The sequence below is a fragment of the Perissodus microlepis genome, chromosome 6 (genome assembly GCF_051167445.1).
Source record: "Perissodus microlepis isolate ML-2025 ecotype Zambia chromosome 6, ASM5116744v1, whole genome shotgun sequence".
NCBI classification, from domain to species: domain Eukaryota; kingdom Metazoa; phylum Chordata; class Actinopteri; order Cichliformes; family Cichlidae; genus Perissodus; species Perissodus microlepis.
Genome location: NC_140466.1, coordinates 18,554,363 through 18,575,219, shown reverse-complemented (window position 1 = coordinate 18,575,219; position 20,857 = coordinate 18,554,363). Strand labels below are relative to the sequence as shown.

General features: G+C 39.9%; 1 protein-coding gene across 10 annotated transcripts in view; it reads left to right on the top strand.

Annotated features, from left to right (window-relative positions):
• Nucleotides 1-20,857, top strand: part of camk2d2 (calcium/calmodulin-dependent protein kinase (CaM kinase) II delta 2) — a 54,446-nt gene that overhangs the window by 23,001 nt on the left and 10,588 nt on the right. For 2 of the 10 annotated variants that reach the window (XM_084931249.1, XM_084931248.1), the window contains exons 3-18: nucleotides 271-330; nucleotides 8,214-8,268; nucleotides 9,369-9,434; nucleotides 9,985-10,057; nucleotides 11,619-11,721; nucleotides 12,298-12,381; nucleotides 12,605-12,699; nucleotides 13,073-13,195; nucleotides 13,386-13,469; nucleotides 13,732-13,774; nucleotides 16,035-16,075; nucleotides 17,497-17,556; nucleotides 18,998-19,042; nucleotides 19,319-19,367; nucleotides 20,264-20,284; nucleotides 20,665-20,740. In XM_084931249.1, the coding sequence (XP_084787375.1) occupies nucleotides 271-330; nucleotides 8,214-8,268; nucleotides 9,369-9,434; nucleotides 9,985-10,057; nucleotides 11,619-11,721; nucleotides 12,298-12,381; nucleotides 12,605-12,699; nucleotides 13,073-13,195; nucleotides 13,386-13,469; nucleotides 13,732-13,774; nucleotides 16,035-16,075; nucleotides 17,497-17,556; nucleotides 18,998-19,042; nucleotides 19,319-19,367; nucleotides 20,264-20,284; nucleotides 20,665-20,740 (1,078 nt within the window). The remainder of the gene's footprint in view (nucleotides 1-270; nucleotides 331-8,213; nucleotides 8,269-9,368; nucleotides 9,435-9,984; nucleotides 10,058-11,618; nucleotides 11,722-12,297; nucleotides 12,382-12,604; nucleotides 12,700-13,072; nucleotides 13,196-13,385; nucleotides 13,470-13,731; nucleotides 13,775-16,034; nucleotides 16,076-17,496; nucleotides 17,557-18,997; nucleotides 19,043-19,318; nucleotides 19,368-20,263; nucleotides 20,285-20,664; nucleotides 20,741-20,857) is intronic. The other 8 variants (XM_084931252.1, XM_084931251.1, XM_084931250.1 and 5 more) reach the window with 7 other exon arrangements.

Below are 20,857 nucleotides of genomic sequence, written 5' to 3'. Positions count from 1 at the left end.
TTACCAAGCACATATCAGGTCACATTATTTTTGTCAAGCATTTCAGTTCTGATAAGGAAAAGAGCCGGCTGACACCACGCCAGCGCACACACACAGACAGACACAACACACACTGACAACCAAATACTGCAATGTGTCCTCCACTGAGTCAAAACTAAGTTGCATCCAACTTCACGTTCTATTATTTATAAAGCCAATCACAGGAGGGAATCATGAGGAGCATTAAAATAACCCATCTCTGTGTTTGTGTCTCCTCTATTTTTCTTTTAGATCATCAAAAGCTGGAGAGAGAGGCGAGGATTTGTCGTTTATTGAAGCACCCCAACATCGGTGAGCTGTGTCCTAAATCTCGGAATACACACACACACACACACACACACACACACACACACACACACACACACACACACACACACACACACACACACACACACACACATTGTGCAAATTAAAACAGGTCTTTTCAGGTCTCTACTGATTTCTGCTAGGGATATTCATGTTCTAGACACAGTTACGAGAGAGAAAGGAGGAGAGACCACGAAACCAAGTGTGTGTGTGTGTGTGTGTGTGTGTATGTGTTCTAGTACGGTATGTAATGATTATGCTGCATCTGTGTGCTCTTGCAGCTGAGTCATCAAAAAGATACACTAGCCGTACACCCGCTCTCTAAACCTTTACACCCCTCTCATTAAACCTCTGAAAGAAGTGGTCTCTCCTCCTTTGTTTTCACATTTATAGACACATGCACTTTCTTCCCTTCAGTGCTGTTGTTTCATATTTCTCTAATAATTTCTTTTTAGTTTTCTGAGATGTATTTGCTATTTGAAAGTTTGAGAGCAACAATGGCGTTAGGTCTTTGATCCCGTTGCTTTGAAATCAAGACAATAATATATAATATAAGTCAAACTCTTCTAATTTCCTAATATTGAAACAGTGTAGTAATACTTTCTAACAGTAACAGTTTAGCAAAGGCTAAAAGTGAAAGCAAGCCAGCTATTCTGTTTTCTCATAAATGCAGATGTTAAAACAGTGATGATGTGCTATCCATATTGTCACGGTCTGTGTGGCAGACCGTGGGGGTGTAGGGAAGGAGGACCCAGGCGCGGTGCTCTATGTACAAGCAGTGCGTTTATTTACAGTGATGGACAGACATGACAATAAATCCCGTGCTCTCCCGACTCCCGTGACGTGTCCTCTTCCCAGTGCTAGTGCTCCTGTCTCCGCTTTTCTGTGATGAGCACCCCTGTGCTCGCTGTCCTCTCGTCTCCCCGTAACTCCTGGGGACATAAGAGAGAGGAAGCCGTCAGACACACAATAATGCAGCAGACTCAAACTAGGAACTGGTCGAGAGACTGACGTGAAGCCACGCAATGATCCAGCGTCGGAGAGAGCTCCATCACACTCTCAAGTAGCTCCTCCGACAGGCCTGATCAGCTGCAGGTGTGTCAAGGTCTTCAGGTGTGGCCAATCACCTGCCAGGGCCACACCCACACACACCTACATGCACATATGTCTACAAGCAGGGAGAACGAGGGACAGCAATACAAAATACATACATTATAATATTAGTCCATAACTGCTCAGGGTCCCTGGGTCGCTCAGACCCAGGGACCCTGACACATATACTGTGTTCAATTAACTTAACTAATGACAGCAGCCAGTTTTGCTAATGAGACTTACTGTATTTTGTATTTAGTGTATTCAGTTCAATTCAGTTTCATTTATACAGCGCCAAATCACAACAACAGTTCCCTCAAGGCGCTTTATATTGTAAGGTAGACCCTACAATAATACATACAGAGAAAAACCCTCATATAACCCTCTATGAGCAAGCACTTTGGTGACAATGGGAAGGAAAAACTCCCTTTTAACAGGAAGAAACCTCCGGCAGAACCAGGCTCAGAGAAGGGGTGGTCATCTGCCGTGACTGGTTGAGGAGAGTGAATGAAGACAGGATAAAAGTATGATTCTATGCAGAGAGGTCTATTGAGGCCATAGTGAGTGAGAAAGGTGACTGAAGAAGAAATACTCAGTGCATCATGGGAAACCACCAGCAGCCTACGCCTATTGCAGCATAACCAAGGGAGGATTCAGGGTCATCTGATCCAGCCCTAACTATATGCTTTAGCAAAAAGGAAAGTTTTAAGCCTAATCTTAAAAGTAGAGATAGTGTCTGTCTCTCGAATCCAAACTGGAAGCTGGTTCCATAGAAGAGGGGCTTGAAAACTGAAGGCTCTCCCTCCCATTCTACTTTTAAATACTCTAGGAACAACAAGTAAACCTGCAGTGTGAGAGTGAGCTGCTCTAATGGGGTGATATGGTGCTACAAGGTCATTAAGATAAGATGGGGACTGACTGCAGCTGCAGTGATGCGGACGCTGCACCGGTCCGTCGTGGTGAAGAGGGAGCTGAGTGTAAAAGCGAAGCTCTCAATTTACCGGTCGATCTACGTCCCTACCCTCACCTATGGCCACGAGCTGTGGGTAGTGACCGAAAGAATGAGATCGCGGATACAAGCGGCAGAAATGAGCTTCCTCCGAAGGGTGGCTGGCCTCTCCCTTAGAGATAGGGTGAGAAGTTCGGCCATCCGGGAGGGGTTCAGAGTAGAGCCGCTGCTGCTCCACATCGAAAGGAGCCAGCTGAGGTGGTTCGGGCATCTGACAAGGATGCCTCCTGGGCGCCTCCTGGGTGAGGTGTTCCGGGCATGTCCCACCGGGAGGAGGCCCTGGTGCAGACCCAGGACATGCTGGAGAGATTATATCTCTCGGCTGGCCTGGGAACGCCTTGGTGTTCCCCCGGATAAGCTGGAGGAGGTGGCTGGGGAAAGGGAGGTCTGGGCCTCTCTGCTTAGGCTGCTGCCCCCGCGACCCGGCCTCGGATAAAGCGGATGAAGATGGATGATGGATGGATGGGGACTGACTATTTAAGACCTTGTATGTGAGGAGCAGGATTGTGAATTCAATTCTGGATTTAACAGGGAGCCAATGAAGGGAAGCCAATATAGGAGAAATATGCTCTCTATTTTTAGTCCCTGTCAGTACTCTTGCTGCAGCATTTTGGATTAACTGAAGGCTTTTCAGGAAGTTTTTAGGACATCCTGATAATAATGAATTACAGTAGTCCAGCCTAGAGGTAATAAATGTATGAACTAGTTTTTCAGCGTCACTCTGAGACAGGATATTTCTAATTTTAGAGATATTGCGCAAATGGAAGAAAGCAGTCCTACATATTTGTTTAATATGTGCATTGAAGGACATGTCCTGGTCAAAAATGACTCCAGAGTTCCTCACAGTGTTACTGGAGGCCAAGGTAATGCCATCCAGAGTAAGTATCTGGTTACATACCATATTTCTAAGATTTTCAGGGCTGAGTAAAATAACCTCAGTTTTATCTGAATTTAAAAGCAAAAAATTGAGGACATCCAGGTATGTATGTCTTTAAGACATTCCTGCAGTTTAAAATAATTGGTGTGTGTTATCTGACTTCATTGATAGATAAAGTTGTGTGTCATCTGCATAGCAGTGAAAATGTATACTATCCCTTCTGATGATACTGCCTAAGAGAAGCATGTATAGTGTAAACAGAATTAGTCCTAGCTCTGAACCCTGTGGAACTCCATAATTAACCTTAGTGTGTGAAGAAGACTCTCCATTTACATGAACAAATTGGAGTCTGTTAGATAGATATGATACAAACCACTGCAGCGCAGTACCTGTAGTATTTGCAGCATGCTCTAATCGATCTAATAGGATATTATGGTCAACAGTATCGAACGCAGCACTGAGGTCTAGCAGGACAAGCACAGAGATGAGTCTGTCTTGGTCTCTGGTTGATTAATAACTTAAACATAAACAATCAAAAAGAAAGAACAATACAGTATCCACATCTGAACCAAAGAGTAAAACAGTGAAATGTGGATTATTAAATATTAGGTCTCTCTCCTCCAAGTCTCTGTTAGTACATGACTTAATAATTGATCAACAAATTGATTTACTCTGCCTTACAGAAACCTGGTTGCAGCAGGATGATTATGTTAGTTTAAATGAATCAACACCCCCGAGTCATTCTAACTACCAGAAACCTCGAAGCACAGGCCGAGGGGGCGGTGTGGCAGCAATTTTTCACACCAGCCTATTAATTAATGAAAGACCAAGACAGACTTTTAATTCATTTGAAAGCCTGATGCTTAACATTGTCCACCCCAGCTGTGAAACTCAGAAACCAGTCTTACTTGTTATCATCTATCGTCCACCTGGGCCTTACACAGAGTTTCTGTCTGATTTCTCAGACTTTATATCTAATCTAGTTCTGAGCTCAAATAAAATAATTATTGTGGGTGATTTTAACATCCATGTAGATGCTAAAAATGACAGCCTCAACATGGCATTTAGTCTGTTATTAGACTCAATTGGCTTCTCTCAAAATGTAAAAGAACCCACCCACCACTTTAATCACACTCTAGATCTTGTTTTAACATATGGCATAGAAACTGAACATTTAACAGTGTTTCCTGAAAACCCTCTCCTGTCTGATCATTTCCTGATAACATTTACATTTACAATAATTGATTACACAGCGGTGGAGAGTAGATTTTATCAAAGTAGATGTCTTTCTGAAAGCGCTGTAACTAAGTTTAAGAATATAATCCACCCACTGTTATCATCTTCAATGCCCTGTACCAACACAGAGCAGAGCAGCTATCTGAACGCTACCCCAACAGAGGTTGATTATCTTGTTAATAATTTCACCTCCTCACTACGTACGACTCTGGATACTGTAGCTCCAGTGAAAACTAAGGTCTCTAATCAGAAGTACCTGACTCCGTGGTATAATTCTCAAACACGTACCCTAAAGCAGATGACTCGTAATCTGGAGAGGAAATGGCGTGTCACAAATTTAGAGGATCATCATTTAGCCTGGAGAAATAGTTTGCTGCTTTATAAGAAAGCCCTCCGCAAAGCCAGAACATCTTACTATTCATCACTGATTGAAGAAAATAAGAACAACCCCAGGTTTCTCTTCAGCACTGTAGCCAGGCTGACAAAGAGTCAGAGCTCTGTTGAGCCAACCATCCCTTTAACGTTAACTAGTAATGACTTCATGAACTTCTTCACAAATAAAATTTTTATCATTAGAGAAAAAATTACCAGTAATCATCCCACAGATGTAATATTATCTACAGCTACTCTTAGTACCATTGATGTTAAGTTAGACTCTTTTTCTCCAATTGATCTTTCTGAGTTAACTTCAATAATTACTTCCTCCAAACCATCAACGTATCTTTTAGACCCCATTCCTACAAAACTGCTCAAAGAAGTCCTGCCATTGATTAATTCTTCGATCTTAAATATGATCAACCTATCTCTAATGGTCGGCTATGTACCACAGGCCTTCAAGCTGGCTGTGGTTAAACCTTTACTCAAAAAGCCATCTCTAGACCCAGCAGTCTTAGCTAATTATAGGCCAATCGCCAACCTTCCTTTCATATCAAAAATCCTTGAAAGAGTAGTTGTCAAACAGCTAACAGATCATCTGCAGAGGAATGGTTTATTTGAAGAGTTTCAGTCAGGTTTCAGAGCTCATCACAGCACAGAAACAGCTTTAGTGAAGGTTACAAATGATCTTCTTATGGCCTCTGACAGTGGACTCATCTCTGTGCTTGTCCTGCTAGACCTCAGTGCAGCGTTCGATACTGTCGACCATAATATCCTATTAGAGCGATTAGAACATGCTGTAGGTATTACAGGCACTGCACTGCAGTGGTTTGTATCATATCTATCTAATAGACTCCAATTTGTGCATGTAAATGGAGAGTCCTCTTCACCCACTGAGGTTAATTATGGAGTTCCACAGGGTTCAGTGCTAGGACCAATTCTGTTTACATTATACATGCTTCCCTTAGGCAGCATCATTAGAAGACATAGCATACATTTTCACTGCTATGCAGATGACACCCAGCTCTATCTGTCCATGAAGCCAGATAACACACACCAATTAGTTAAACTGCAGGAATGTCTTAAAGACATAAAGACCTGGATGGCCGCTAACTTTCTGCTTCTTAATTCAGATAAAACTGAGGTTATTGTACTCGGCCCTGAAAATCTTAGAAATATGGTATCTAACCAGATTCATACTCTGGATGGCATTACCTTGGCCTCCAGTAACGCTGTGAGGAACCTTGGAGTCATTTTTGACCAGGACATGTCCTTCAACGCACATATTAAACAAATATGTAAGACTGCTTTCTTCCATTTGCGCAACATCTCTAAAATTAGAAATATCCTGTCTCAGAGTGACGCTGAAAAACTAGTTCATGCATTTATTACTTCCAGGCTGGACTACTGTAATTCATTATTATTAGGATGTCCAAAAAACTCACTGAAAAGCCTTCAGCTAATCCAAAATGCTGCAGCAAGAGTACTGACAGGGACTAGAAGGAGAGAGCATATTTCTCCTGTTTTGGCTTCCCTTCATTGGCTTCCTGTTAAATCCAGAATTGAATTCAAAATCCTGCTCCTCACATACAAGGTCTTAAATAATCAGGCCCCATCTTATCTTAATGACCTTGTAGTACCATATCACCCTATTAGAGCACTTCGCTCTCGCTCTGCAGGCCTACTTGTTGTTCCTAGAGTATTTAAAAGTAGAATGGGAGGCAGAGCCTTCAGTTTTCAGGCCCCTCTTCTGTGGAACCAGCTTCCAGTTTGGATTCGGGAGACAGAAACTATCTCTACTTTTAAGATTAGGCTTAAAACTTTCCTTTTTGCTAAAGCATATAGTTAGGGCTGGACCAGGTGACCCTGAATCCTCCCTTAGTTATGCTGCAATAGACGTAGGCTGCCGGGGGATTCCCATGATGCATTGAGTTTTTCCTTTCCAGTCACCTTTCTCACTCACTATGTATTAATAGACCTCTCTGCATTGAATCATATCTGTTATTAACCTCTGTCTCTCTTCCACAGCATGTCTTTTATCCTGTCTTCCTTCTCTCACCCCAACCGGTCGCAGCAGATGGCCGCCCCTCCCTGAGCCTGGTTCTGCCGGAGGTTTCTTCCTGTTAAAAGGGAGTTTTTCCTTCCCACTGTCGCCAAAGTGCTTGCTCATAGGGGGTCATATGATTGTTGGGTTTTTCTCTGTATCTATGAAGCGCCTTGAGGCGACTTTTGTTGTGATTTGGCGCTATATAAATAAAATTGAATTGAATTGAATTGAATTGAATTGGTGTGGAAAATTGCTGCCACACCACCTCCTCGGTCTGTGCTTCAAGGATTCTGATAGTTAATTTGACTCGGGGTGTTGATTGATTTAGGCTAAGATAAACATCCTGCTGTAGCCAGGTTTTGTAAGGCAGAATAAATCAATTTGTTAATCAATTGTTAACTCGAGTTAATAAATGATCAACAGAGACTTGGAAGGGAGAGACCTAATATTTATTAATCCACATTTCACTGTTTAACTCTTTGGTGCAAATGTGGATACTGTATTGTTCTTTCTTTGTCATTCTTTTGTGTTTAAGTCATTTTTTGTTTGTTTTTAGTTAGTTTTTTTCTGTTTGGGAGTTGACACACTCTCTAAGGAGATGGTATTTTCGGGGGGGAATGGGAGGAGAGAAGCTGCAGAGAGGCGTGTAACAGTGCAACTCTGCTTCCTGGTCCCAACTCTGGATAGTCACGACTTGGGGGGTTTAATAAATTTGGCCAGATTTCTAGAAATGAGAGCTGCTCCATCCAAAGTGGGATGGATGCCGTCTCTCCTACCAAGAACAGGTCTCCTGCCAGCAATTTAAGGAGAACATGTGGTCCCAACTACAGAGTCTGACATTGTTTTGGCAAAGTTACACATGATTCAATATTAATTCTAGTAACCTTCAATTGACGTAACTGGGTGTCATAATTGCCGTGATGTGAATTATAATTTTACTGAATTTATTTTTAGTATTGTAAAGAATTTCATAGACATATAGCTACTTCCAAAATAATTTAGGTTTTATTATGGGAAAGCGAGATTTCATCAAAGGACAGCTATCACTATTGACAGCTTTATTATGAAAACTTAGAAGTCATCTATTATTAGTAACATGTTCTGAGACGTTTTAAGTGTTATATTGTAACTTTGTTGACACCGCTGCACACTGCTGGTCTGTTTCTGTTGGCTGATTTTTCTTTTCTCTGTCACACTTTTCTCTCCTTTTTTTTATTTGTGCTCCTCCACAGTAAGACTCCATGACAGCATATCAGAAGAGGGTTTCCACTATCTGGTGTTTGATCTGTGAGTAACACACACACACATACTCATTCACACATTTTGTCAATTCTCTTCACCATACCAATTTTTATATACTATCTCTTATTAATGTTAACACCCTGTATAGAAGAAGCTCAGTTTTTACTCTGAAAGCCATGACCACTGGAGGGGGAAAAAATCCAGGGTTAAACACATTCAAACAAGATATCTGTAAATACCCAATTATATTAGAGTCCACTATGTTAAAGAATTATTATGGCACCCTATTTTTAGAATGCTAATAGTCAGTTACTGTAATTTGGTGAGTTACTTGCAAACATTTTTTTTCTTATTTTCGTGTGGAACGTTCCACATTCCAGTATAGCATTGTTCAGCTGTCTGTGAAGGTTCTCAGTCATCCAGGTCATCGTAGTCAAAGGAGCTTTCAAAGAAAAGCGTCTGGACTTCTTTAAGTTGCTTGAAGACGTTTCACCTCTCATCCGAGAAGCTTCTTCAGTTCTGAAGAAGCTTCTCGGATTGTTCAGCTGCTTGTTAATGCAAAGGTCTGAAAGATGATTCAAGTGGCTTTCAACATGGCACAGTTATTGATCTTAGAATTTCAGAAACTGCTGAGATCTTGCCACAAAACCATCTATTGGGTTTACAGAGAATGGTCCGAAAAAGAGAAGCTATCCCTTGAGCAGCATCAGCAAGGCCCCCGAGTATCAACTGATATAAATGCGAAACACAGCTAAGTATCTTTGCTAAACAATTTATCCATTTATGACCACAATGTGTCCATCCTCTGATGGCTGCTTCCAACAGGATAACACACCCTGTTAAAAAATGTAATATAATCTCAAACTCGTTTCTTGAACTTTCGGCGTTCACTGTCACCAGGTCCAGTAAAACACCACTGGTATGTGGTGGAGTTGGATATTCACATGATGATTGTACAGCTGACAGAATTAAGGCAGCACTGATGGCAAAAAGGGGTACAGAGTCGATACTACCGAGGTGTAATAGTTGAAGTTGCCAGTGATTTTTGTAATTGAGTCCATAGAAAAAATGACAAGTCTGTTTCAGTTTTCATGACAGCCAGAATCATGAATACACTAAATAATGATCTCATTCTCTCTTCCCAGGGTGACAGGAGGAGAGTTGTTTGAAGATATAGTAGCCCGGGAGTACTACAGTGAGGCTGATGCCAGGTAACACACACACACACACGCTGCTGAGCAAAGCAGCCATTATGCATCTCTGTCTGTTACCCGAGAGAACAACTGTGTGTGCCTATATGTGTGTTTGTGTGTCTCACATATGGTTGTCTCAGAGGTGTGATATAGTTACCTTGTCTCAGGGATCTCAGAGTTATTTATAAAGATGATTAATGACATAAGGCCTGCAATATTAATCATACACAACTTACCTAACACTGCCAGCTTTATGCTGAAAAGCTGCATCCCGAGGGAGAAAGAAAGGGGTGTGTGTGTATATCTATGTCTTTATGTTATGCATGTCTTTAACTTTAACTTTTTGCAGAAATAAGTTCCCATCATGAGGCTTAATATCACATATTAACAAGAGCAGCATCTCACATAAAAAGTTTGATGACGAGAACAGTATTATGAATTAGGTTATTCTTCTCTTCTCGGTTATTTTCCCTAGTATCCTCTTTTAAAATATATTTTTTCTTGATTTTTTTTCCCTCTCTCTCCTTTTAATTTGATCCATCTCATTCCTCCACTTTCCCACCCACAGCCACTGCATACAGCAGATCCTGGAGAGTGTCCATCACTGCCACGTTAATGGAATCGTTCACAGGGACCTGAAGGTTTGTATGACCACAGACATTGCTGCAACCTTGTTGACCAAACAGACAGACAAAAAAAGTCCTGACTTGGTAGCAACAGAGAGAAAATTGCATTTTGTCCTTTACATATTTTTGTTTTGCTTCTTTTATGTTTTGTTTTATAAAATAAATAGGGAATTTTCATTAAATTCTCCATTATCAACCTTCTTAATTATTACATTGTTCATTCTTTCTTTTGAAGGCAATAAAAGTAATAAAAGGCAATATTTTGCAAATATTTGATTCGAGCCTACCAGATTCCGACACTTCTTCTTGCCTGCTTGTCTCCTTCTATGTTAAGTTAGTATGCTTGGCTAGTACCCCTGCCTGCTCGTGTAGAGAATGAGGAACCTCTTCTAATACCTCTAATATGTTGAAGACTGAAAGTATGTTGAAGTTATCATGGCAGTAATTTTGTGAGATGTATGACTGTGTAATGTAATGCAGTGCTGGTTAAAAATAGAGGCAATCACAAGACAGACACTCAGAAATGATCCCCATTCGCATAGTTATGTAAAAAATTATGTTGAGATGTGAAATTTTTTTTTAAGGTCATGACTATTCCAGTGGTAGCCCGTATTCTCACAACTTCCCATTAGCATTTTGATGTTAAGCAAAGAGGCAGGAGAATGCTAAAAAAAATCTGTTTTCAATGTGACTAAATGGATTGTGAGCTTGTGACTGCAAAAACACCCCAGAAAGAATAACCAAGTTTGAGATTTCCATTCTGTGACTAGGATTTCCTTTGCTGAAGCAATTTCAGGTTTTTACATGCTTCAAAATTAGGACGATTTATTCATCGTTATGTTAATCGTTATGTAGCTGTGTCTAGTTGTCAGTTACTGTCTATGTCCTGTTGAGTCATACGTCTGCCATAAAGTGACTGCTCACAGGCTGCCTGTGTTTTGAGTCTCTAAATGTTAGGAAATGCATTATTCATTAGAGCACGCTGTCTAACTGGCCTTAGGTTAGCAAAGACCTTTCTGCACCTGCGCCTTTGTTAGTGCATATGTGTTTAAATGTGTGTGCATATGTGCATGCTGTTGGCTTTCATAAATTTATGATGGTGCTAAATTGTCTTAGTGTGCAGTGTGTGTCATTATACATATGTGGCTGAGAGTCACTTGTTTTTACACCCACGTCTCCTGTTCCACCACAGCTGCCCCCTGTATCCTTCTCCCTGCAGTGTGCACTTTGTTCCTGCTCATGGATTCTAATAGTAGAGTGTTTTTTTAATTTACACATCACCTCTACTCCCTTTGAATCCATGAGGCTGGGGGAGCAAGTCCACAGCTCCAGTGTGAAACATGTCCATGGTCACGTAGAGATCTGGTCCCGTGCACAGTTTTGTTCTCTGTCATTGATGTGGCAGAAAGGGAGTTGCCTCAGACACTGATTTAAGAGCAGCTTAGTGTCACTGACCTCTAATGGCTTTGATTGGGATTGCTATGGCTAATCTGATCTTAGATCTGTGTCTGTGGGCAGCTTGTTCCCAGAGCGTGTGACCTCTCACCTCTAACCTGTTTGACTCCGCCCCCCCCAGCCTGAGAACCTTCTATTGGCCAGTAAGCTGAAGGGGGCGGCGGTCAAGTTGGCTGACTTTGGGCTGGCTATCGAGGTACAGGGGGACCAGCAGGCATGGTTTGGTGAGTATTCATCCATCCATTTTCCAACTTGAAATAGCTGATTGGTCAAGCAAGCAATCAGTAATGATAAATAATATTAACATATAGATGTTTGACAATGTTAGGGAAGTTTTGGGGCAATACTAATAAAGGGGGATTTAGTGTTAATCTGTTGAGAATCTCTTTAATCTCGACAAGTAGGGGCACATACACTAATCAGTTTAAATGTCCCGTAGAAACCTTTCGTAGGCTTCTTTTTGTTCATGAACTGGACAGCATCCTGGCCAAAGCACAACGTGATAATAGATTTCATGTGACATATTGGAGTTATTCAGTTTTCCAAAGAACACTGTCAACAAAATATTTGGCAGGAATAAAGAGTTTCACAGGAACCACCCTAAATCCACAGAGGGTACATGGCAGCCAAAGCCTTGGCTCCTTGTCAATAAAAATGTTACAACAGATGTCTCTTATTCAAAATAAGAAAAAGTGAAATTTCAAAAATCAGCATAAGACAACACTCATTGTCTCACAGTCATTTTACGGCCTGCACCAACCTGCCTTTCCAAATATCCTCCTTTCATATTACTCCTCCAGGTTTTGCAGGCACCCCAGGCTACTTATCTCCAGAAGTTCTGAGGAAAGACCCATATGGGAAACCAGTGGACATGTGGGCCTGTGGTAAATAACATTCAGATTATCTCACTGCAGCTGCTTGGATCTAATACTGGGTCCAAAGACATCCGTTTTTTTTTTTTTACAAGGACTGAAACTTTAAGTTGTTCTGAGTGTTTTGTGGAGTGCTAAATAAAGAAACCTCATGTTGTTTTTTTAAATAAACAAATAGTATCCGAGTATAAAGATCTAAAATGCATGGGTTTGTGCGCATGTCACTTTGTTCTAGGTGTTATTTTGTACATCCTGCTGGTTGGCTATCCTCCCTTCTGGGATGAGGATCAACATCGCCTCTATCAACAAATCAAGGCTGGGGCCTATGATGTAAGCATATATACATCATCCAAAACTGAAAAAACAAAATGGTAAATAAAGTCAGACAAAACAAAAAGTGACATTTTATTTTAGTTAATTTGCACATAGGATCATTTCATCATCTGGCCATCTGCTCAGTTTTCCTGTAGCATCATTGGGAGCTCAGGACACAGCCACTGTGATTTTTGAATTGGTGTAGGCCTTTAAAGATTTTTCTCTCCACTAATATAACATCTGAAACCTGAAATTGAAAATTGGATAATAATTCTGATGTTATCTCCTCTCTTCCTGGCTTGCTTCAAAAACAGAATCCTCAGAGCTCTGTAGTTTTGTATTTGTATATATGCTGTATATATGACACACTTTTTTTTTTTTTTTACAGTTCCCATCACCGGAGTGGGACACTGTAACTCCTGAGGCCAAAGATCTAATTAACAAGATGCTAACCATCAACCCCAGTAAACGCATCACTGCTGCAGAGGCCCTAAAACACCCCTGGATCTGCGTATGTGGCAAACACACTCCCAGATGTTGGAATATTTGCACAAACACACACACAGATGCGCACAAAAATAAAAAAAAAAAGCATGAACACACACAAAAGGTTACAGTTGCACTGCCCACACAATCGCAGCCATACATTCTTCTCACCCATTGTTTCCATTCCTTCAAATCCTCTCATCTCCTCCCTGCAGCAACGGTCCACTGTCGCTTCCATGATGCACAGGCAGGAGACTGTGGAATGCCTGAAGAAATTCAATGCCAGGAGGAAACTCAAGGTGAGACTTCTGGCAGTCCTTCATGTTTCTGTTTATATAGAACAATCCATCCAGCCATTTTTTCCTCTCCTTTTCTGTTTTCCTTGCTCAAGACTTCTCACTATAACTTAAAATGATTGCTTGTTCTGTAAAGCCTTCGAGTTGTCCTTTTGCTATGCTGCTCTTTCTTGCTACAACCTTTTAATCAATCTTTCTTTCTTTCTCTTCCTTCCTTTTGCCCATCATCATTTCCTTCTTCTTTCCTTCTTTTCTGTCAATGCAGGGAGCAATATTGACCACTTTGCTAGTCACAAGAAACTTCTCAGGTATGTCTTTCTCAGCATGGTGTCCAAAACCTGGTTTTCCCAAACATATTATGTTAAAAATTACAAGCATTTGTCCTAAAAAACAAAAAAAAGAAGAAGGAAAAAACTAAACTGGAAGCTAAAAAGGTGTTACAGCTGTTAAAGAGATCTTTAAAAAAGTGGGAATTTATGAACTTATCCATCAGTGTAATACCTGCAGTAGAGGATGCGGACATGAGTACTGGCAAATTAAAACTATTATGGATGAGATTTTAAAAAAACAAATTACTGAGGCGATATAAAGCTATTATACTGCTTTTTTTTAATAAGCTAGTAAAGTTTGATTAAAAACAGTAATGAGCAGAACCTGCCTCAACTTTAAAACTTTAAGGGTTTAAAGGGTTAGATTCAATCTAAGGCATTAAAACACCAAATTCACACATTAGTATATATTAACCAGTGAAGACAGTGGTAGACCAACGAATCAAGAGGTAGATACATAGAGTATAAATGGTTGTAACCAGCCTTGTCTACAGCAGGATATTGGTGATGGTATCGGAAGTACTAGGGGAATAAACTATGAATGTTGTAGGTAGTACACTGACTATGGATAACTATTTCAAGCCCACTTAAACTAACCTGAACTATTAAACCTTGATAACTGATAATAATTTGGTTAAGTACTCTCTGAAAAGTGAATCTTCTGCTGCTTACACCATAAAAAGGTAAAATATGGAGAAACTCTAAGTTTTAAAATGAAATAAAATTGAATTTTAGAAGACTTAAAAAAAAGAAACTAGGCATAAAAATGCCATTGCTAAACACGAGTCATTTATATTTTTCAAGCTGTTTTTCTACCATTCTCTCTCTATTTTGACGCCAAACATTTTTTTAAATATACATTTCTTTTGACCTATCTCATATTCTTCATGCTCTTATTAGACTACTTTTGCTTTTCATTCTACAGTGAAATGCATTTGTTCATTTGTGTCTCTTTTTATTTATCAGTTTCTTCCTTTTTCAATTTTCTTTCCTTTTTTGTTTGAATTGTGGTAACCATTTGAGGTAAGGATTTTTGGAATGACAGTGAAATGTATGAGGTTGAGCCCAACCAATAAGCATTGGCATTTAGGTCTTATTTTTCATTTAGAGTCATGTTTCCAAAAATGTTGGGACACTGTGTAAAATGCAAATAACATTTTTTTTATATATATAACTGACAGTAGTGTAAAGATGTATAAAATGTTAAAGGTGAAAAATGTTGTGTTTTAGAGAAACGCATCCAGATCACATTGTTTTCAGGAAAGTTCTTGCTTATTTCAGAAAGACAGCATCTATTACAACACATTCCACTTGCTTAGCTGAGCTGCCTGCACTCCTGACATGTTATCCACTAAAAACCTCTGGCACATAATCAAATAAGAATTCAACACAAGAAGCCATAAACTGATGAGAAGCTAAACTCATACATTAAGCAACAAATAGGAAAACATTTCACCTTCAAAGCTACATAACGTCTCACTCCTCCTCAGTTCCCAACTGACATCAAATTCCAAATAAGCATGTAATAAATGAAAAGCAATTAAAAAAAAATTGTCAAATTGCCCTTGTACTATTTTCAGTTACATGTGTAGTCTAAAGGATTTGCTGATAATTTAATTCTGGTTATATTTTCTTTTTATACTGTGCCCCTACATTTTTGGAAATAGTGTGGAATAGCCAATCGCGCATGCATGAAAGTATGACATTTGGCATTTTAAAGTGTACTACAGAATCTCATCCTTGCATAAGTGCTAATTTACAATCTCAGAGAAATTTAGAGAAAGATGCAGCATGGATTATTGCAATGCAGTTTAGTGTTAAGTTTCTATGTAACATCGGAAAATAAAGTTAAGGAATAGCGGTGGGAGCATATATGTAGGTGCAAATATATAAGTGCATGGGTATGTGGGCAAATGTCGACTTAGGAATGTTGTGTGTGAGCCTGTTGGAGATAGTTGGTTAGATTAACCTTTTCATCACCTGCTATATATACACCCAATTAACCACCCACCCTTCAGCCCTGACATGTGAGTAAGTATGTAGTAGGATAACAGCCTTGCAGAAGTTGTGTTATTTGGAGCTTCAGTTGGATTGCATTATGGATCTTGCAGTTGGATCTTGCACCTGGAGTTTGGAGATAAGCACAAATTGATATGCTTGCTGCATGTTTGTGTAGCCTCTGGCACAGGACTCTCTTGAACCTCATACTGAAATGTTGTCTCTGTCTTTCCTTCTACAGCAGCTAAGACTTTGCTCAACAAGAAGCCAGATGGCGTTAAGGTGAGCTGCTTTGCACAATGAAGAAAATGCTTTGTTTCTTGCATTATTTTTGTTGGAATGTTTAGTGTCTGAGAAGCCATATTGATTATTATTACTACTGTTATTATGCATTTTGCACTTAACAACATCATCATTCAGGGACAGTCACTCAAAGATGTGGGAAATGGGTATCATTTTCTTAGCTTTCCTAGTTTTCTTAGCTTGTTCGTAGCTTATGTTTCTGGTCTCATCATCCTCTTTTTAAATTATTGATCTTTTTAGTTTTTGTATTTATTGAATTTACCAAATCTCATGTTTTCCATAGTCATTTATAGTGTTACTTTAGAGTAGCATGATGCTCTAGCATACGCGGTTTATCAGTGTGCTTGGTATCAGAGCACATTAGGCCAAAGGCCAATAACAGGCTCCCTTGTTGTATCATGTGATCTAAGGCCTTATGTCTTGGACACAAAAAGCACAAAAAGGAGCACAGCTGTCAACTGATCACCACCTAGGGGTGAGCCAGATCAGATGGTGAGGAAGGTTCTCAGACAGACCTGGAAAACCCAAACGACTAGTGAGGGTGAACTGGGAACATCTGGTTGAAAGCCCCTGTGTGTAGGGTCTTTGAATCTGGAAGGATTCCTCTTGCTTCCCAGAGAGTCTGGAGACACAGAGTCCGAATGAGCCTTGTTAAAGATTGGAGGTGGAGTGTAAGACAGCGGGGGTGGTTTCCATTTTCAAAATGAGGGACCGGAAATTGTTCTCCAGTTATTGGGGTATCACACTGCCCAGTCTCCTGGAGAAAGTCTATAACAGGGTGCTGAACAGGAGGCTCCGGCTGATTGCTGATTCTATTCTTCACCTTTGCAAAACTTTCAAGAAGGATCATGGGAGTTTGACCATCTTGCGTACATGGGATATTTTGCAATGTATATGTACATTTTGGAAACTTTGAAAAGGTTTACAACCAGGCCATCTGGTATTTGTATGAACAAAGGAAGAGCTGTCCCCGCATTCTTCACATAAAGTCAAGCATGTTCTCAGCTTTTGTTGGGCTCTAGGGTTGCCCCCTGGCTCCAGTCCTGTTTTTGATTTTTACGAATAGGATTTCAAGGCATAGGCAGGCATTTGCTCTGGGAATCTCTAAATCTGTTTGCTCTGTTGGCTTCATCAGAGTGTGACCTTTAGGACACATTAGAGTTTGTTTGTTTTTTTTTCCAGCTGCCTCTGATGTCTCACATGTCATTATGTTAAATCCTTTTTTTTTATCATCTCCATAATTTAGTTTTGCATGGTAACATATAATAGGAACTGAAATTATATCTTTCAAACAGAAGAGTTGGGATGATCACTTTGGTCTGTAGCCGGTGTGAGAGAGTGTGTGTGTCTGAGAAGTGTGTATGTGTCATGTCCCTCCCCTCTACACTGCCCCCCTGCAGGTCAACAACAAAGCCAACACAGTGACCAGTCCTAAAGACACTGGCCCTGCCCCTGCACTGGTATACACACACAGTCTCATCTACACTCACAGCTTCTTTCACAAAACATCTATATGTACCTGCCTCACATCCCACTGTGGAGGAGGTTCAGGTTCACCCTTTCCACATTGTAAGATCATATTCTTTTTGATCTCAACCTTTGATACGAAGATTTCAACTTTTAAAAAAGACATGTAAGGATATTGTAGTAACATGGGGTGAAATACATGTCTAGCACCAGTAGTAGACTATCCCTGAATGAAATAGTGCATATAGACCTTTGTAACTGTGCAGCATGTCCCAGCTCCAGATTTTTTCATAAAGCTATCTATGAAAGATATTTATAATTCAGATTGATGTATTTATGAATTCATTCATCTGAATTAGCAGTGCATGCATGGGATATATAACGCTTGGCCAGTTTGGATTTGCTGATTTTATGCACCGTTAATCTTGGGTTAAAGCAAGTTAAGTCTTTATATACACACACACACACACACACACACACACACACACACACACACACACACACACACACACACGTTTGGATTAGGCTCTAATGAACATGAGGTTCTGTGGTTAGGGTAACCTCTACCTCAACCCCCCCACTTCTTGTGTTCTTGTATTTCTTAAGAAACTCTTCTTCTTTTCTTGCTCTTTTCATTTGTACCATGCATGAAGTCCTTTCATGTCATTGTACTGTACATCTGTTAGATTTGCAATTAAAAGTAAAATTGCTGACAGTAATCCACATGTGCATTTTGTAGGATTTGTTACTGGCATAGTTGGTCTGTGCATGACTGTAAGGATTGTGAGGATAGTTGTTCTTTGGGCATGGTGTCTGCTGTCTACGTCAGGCCACATGACTGCCACTATGCATGATGTCAAAGACTTTCTGTCCTCCCATTTGCTGTCAAGTTGATTACGCATGAACACATGCACATGACATCTGTCTTTCCTCTCTTTCTCACTCCATCATCACACAGCCCACCCCCCAACACACAAACACACATACACACTCACACAAGGCTGCTGATGTTATAATCTTATGTAATCTGGGTGAGTGATTAGAAAGACTGAGCTGGTCTCCAGGATCAATTCTACAAAAACCCAGACATCTGATTACCAAGTGAGGGCACTGGCTAGGGCTGCTGAGAGAAAATCAGATGCAAAAAAGACCACACAATACAGAAAGAGTGGAAAGAATGAGAAATACAATAAACAAGAAATTGATGCACACATTTGAATTTGGTCTCAGATACATTGTGATGAATAGATTTACAGATAGACAAAGTTAAAGATTATAATGAGTAATTGATGTAAGTGGTCGACCATCTTCTTGACCGTCAGTTTTAGAAAATACACAAAATACATTTTCTTCAGAGGTATCTGCCCAATCATAACTTTTCTTGCATTGTTGAAGTATTTGCTCCCACAAGTGCCTATTATATGTTTTTCTTAGGAACCACAGACAACTGTGATACACAACCCTGTGGATGGAAACAAGGTATAACATAAACAAAGTTCACTTTCACTGATGGCTACATTTAATATTAAGTCTGTTTGCTCCTGTACTATAGACTTTCTTAGTAAGAGCTAACAGGAATGTTTTCCAATTTAGCAACAAGAATAAAGCAAATTTGCTCATAAATCAGAGTTTGTGAGACCATTTAGCTTTTAAAACTCTCCATTTAAGACTTAATTGTATTACAAATGCATGTTGCACGATATCATTAAAGAAGCATGTATTATGTGTCCATAATCTTTTTGTCATTTTTGTCAGGAGTCAATTGAGAGTGCCAACACCACCATTGAAGATGAAGATGTGAAAGGTAGTAAAAACTGTATGGTTTACAGACTTGCAGATCTCTGCTACACTGGTAATGTTAGTCAGTCCTCATGATTTCCAGTCAGACTGGTCGCTCCCATCTGTGTTTTTCTACATCCTGCTTTGTTACGCAGTTAACAGCAGGTTAACTACTCCTGCTCCCATTTGGCTTTTAACTCTTGCAAAATGGAAATTGTTCTGTTCTTTCGTTGTCTTCTCCTCCAACTGCATCCATGTACTCCTAGGTTAATACAAAAATGGGAACTCATGCTGCTTTTGTGCCCACCATTTTATGTTTTTATTATTAAATGTTTCCACTCTGCATTTTTTTACTCTCCTTTTATGTGTTTTTGTTGAGAAAATCTTTTTTTTGCTATGTCTCTCACCATACATGATTATCTTTGTTACGTCTTCCGCCCTTTATATACACTGGACACCCAATCATTCAATCATCCATGCATCCCATCTCAGCCCTTCGTCTGGGCAGCTTAGTGAGTGGTATCTTGAGTTCTAAGAGCCGTTCCTCACAGATGTCTGACTCAAGACAGACTCCCACCTCCTCAATTCAGAGTAAGTCCTCCACAATGGGGAAGATGCCCTATTTTGCTTACCCAGTCATCCCTGTGAGGTAGTGTTCCTTATATGTAAAGTGTCTCAAATGCCATGCTCGTGATGTTCAGATCATATCCTTTTCTTAGACCACTGGGTGTTTGCAGTAGTCTGTGATTTAAGAAAATTACTCAGTGACTATCCCTTCTTCAATAAAATGAAACCTCTGTTTATGACCCTATTTGCTCCTTTCGTCTGAAGGTGAAGGACTTCTTACAGTTTTTTTAAAAAATATATTATTTAACATGTCTGTTGTTTCACAAATTGAGTAATTTTTTCAATATCCCCCAGCCTGCACCAATAACAATAAAGGTAATTGTCAATATTACTTAGTTTAAATCGCTTTTACAGCAAATACTTGCATCTGACATTGGTTTGTCTTGATTCATTTGAGTATTGTTGGGTGAAATATATTGTCATCCTGCATTTTTCCTGCCTGACATCACTATTAGTCATGGGAGGCTTTCTTCCAGCTTTTTTTTTTTTTACTCAGACATGAATGATCAAAAACGTTGTGAAATCCTTTCTTGAGCGCCTTCCATTTCTAATAACCTTAAAATCCTGCAAATCCGTAGAGTAGAACTCATCTGAAGCTGATTTGTAGCTGCACTCTGAACATTTGCCTGAAATATAGTAACAACACATTTATTATGCCAGTTTAGCTGATGATTTTCTGTGATCTTGTGTTTTAGCTCGAAAACAAGAAATCATCAAAGTTACTGAGCAGTTAATTGAATCTATCAACAATGGAGACTTTGAGGCCTACGCGTAAGTTCCCTTCTGTTCACGTTTTCCCAGTAACATAACTATAATGTGTATATAATGTGGCCTAATAAACAAACACAGACTCTCTTCCCGCATTTAAGTCACAGCTCAAAACACATC